The following is a 922-nucleotide window of genomic DNA, read 5'->3' as shown; positions in this document are numbered from 1 at the left end:
CTCCCCTGTGCAGGAGAGGCTCTCTGCAGAGCTGGCATGGGATGCAGTTCCCTCTGCTGTTACGGGAGACCTCACACAGGGTAGCCTTGCCTTGCTGCCACCGAGAGCTCTGCCCCAACGCCAGCACAGCCATCAAGGTGGGTGAACCCCCCCAGACAGGACCCCCCCAGACAAGCTGTGCTGCTGGAAACCACCGTACCTGGCAAAGTCCGGGGAGCGGGAGACAACGTGCTGGAACTCAGAGAGGTTGATGGTGCCGTCCTTGTCGATGTCGGACTCTTCCAGGATCTGGAGGAGAGGGAAAGGCGAGTGGTGAGCTCTGTGTGGCCGGGACCGTGTGGTGGCCCATGCCCAGCCTAACAGTCCTCACGTTTTGGATGGGCTGCCCCCTCTTCAACCGGGACTCCTCGTCTTGCCCCGTCAGGCAGTTCACCAGTTTCTCCAGGTCCTTTCTGGACAGAGTCCCATCATCATCAAAGTCTTTGGGGAGAGGCAAGTTACATTTCAGCAGGGCCGCAGCGACCCCAGAGTCACGAGCACCCACGCTGGGCAAGGAGAGGGCCTGGGTGACCGGAGGACACCTCTCGGTTCACGCCATCGCGCCAAACCAGCAGTTCCTGCAGGGGGTTCCTAAAGCCACCATCCCCGTGGGTGCTCTGAGGGCACTGCCAGCCCTCACGAACAAGGATTCATCCCTGCCCACCTCCCCCCACCCCCCGCAAGGCGCGGGGACCCCAGGACACGGCCTCTGCCCCCAGGGTTACCAAAGATGCGGAAGGCATAGTGGGATTTGATCTCCGAGGTGGCGGAGTCGCTGAAGACGCTCAGCATATCGAGGAAGTCTTCAAAGGACATGCTGTCGTCACTGTTCTCCGAGGTGGAGAACACATGGCAGATGCGGTGCTGGAAGGGGTTTGCCTGC

At 61.4% G+C, this 922-nt stretch overlaps 1 protein-coding gene across 1 annotated transcript in view; it reads right to left on the bottom strand.

Moving 5' to 3' along the window:
- Nucleotides 1-64: 64 nt before the first annotated feature.
- The window catches only part of LOC104133491 (calcium and integrin-binding protein 1), a 4,728-nt gene continuing 3,870 nt past the window's right edge, over nt 65-922 (bottom strand). Inside the window, exons 2-4 of the mRNA XM_035902283.1 lie at nt 765-918; nt 371-480; nt 65-288 (exon numbers count right to left, since the gene is read on the bottom strand). Of these exons, the coding sequence (XP_035758176.1) occupies nt 133-288; nt 371-480; nt 765-918 (420 nt within the window). The 3' untranslated portion in view covers nt 65-132. The remainder of the gene's footprint in view (nt 289-370; nt 481-764; nt 919-922) is intronic.

This window comes from Egretta garzetta, unplaced genomic scaffold (assembly GCF_000687185.1).
Source record: "Egretta garzetta isolate BGI_Z169 unplaced genomic scaffold, ASM68718v1 scaffold689, whole genome shotgun sequence".
In the NCBI taxonomy this organism is placed as follows: Eukaryota; Metazoa; Chordata; class Aves; order Pelecaniformes; family Ardeidae; genus Egretta; species Egretta garzetta.
The sequence above is the reverse complement of the archived record's forward strand: the minus strand, read 5'-3'. Positions and strand labels throughout refer to the sequence as shown.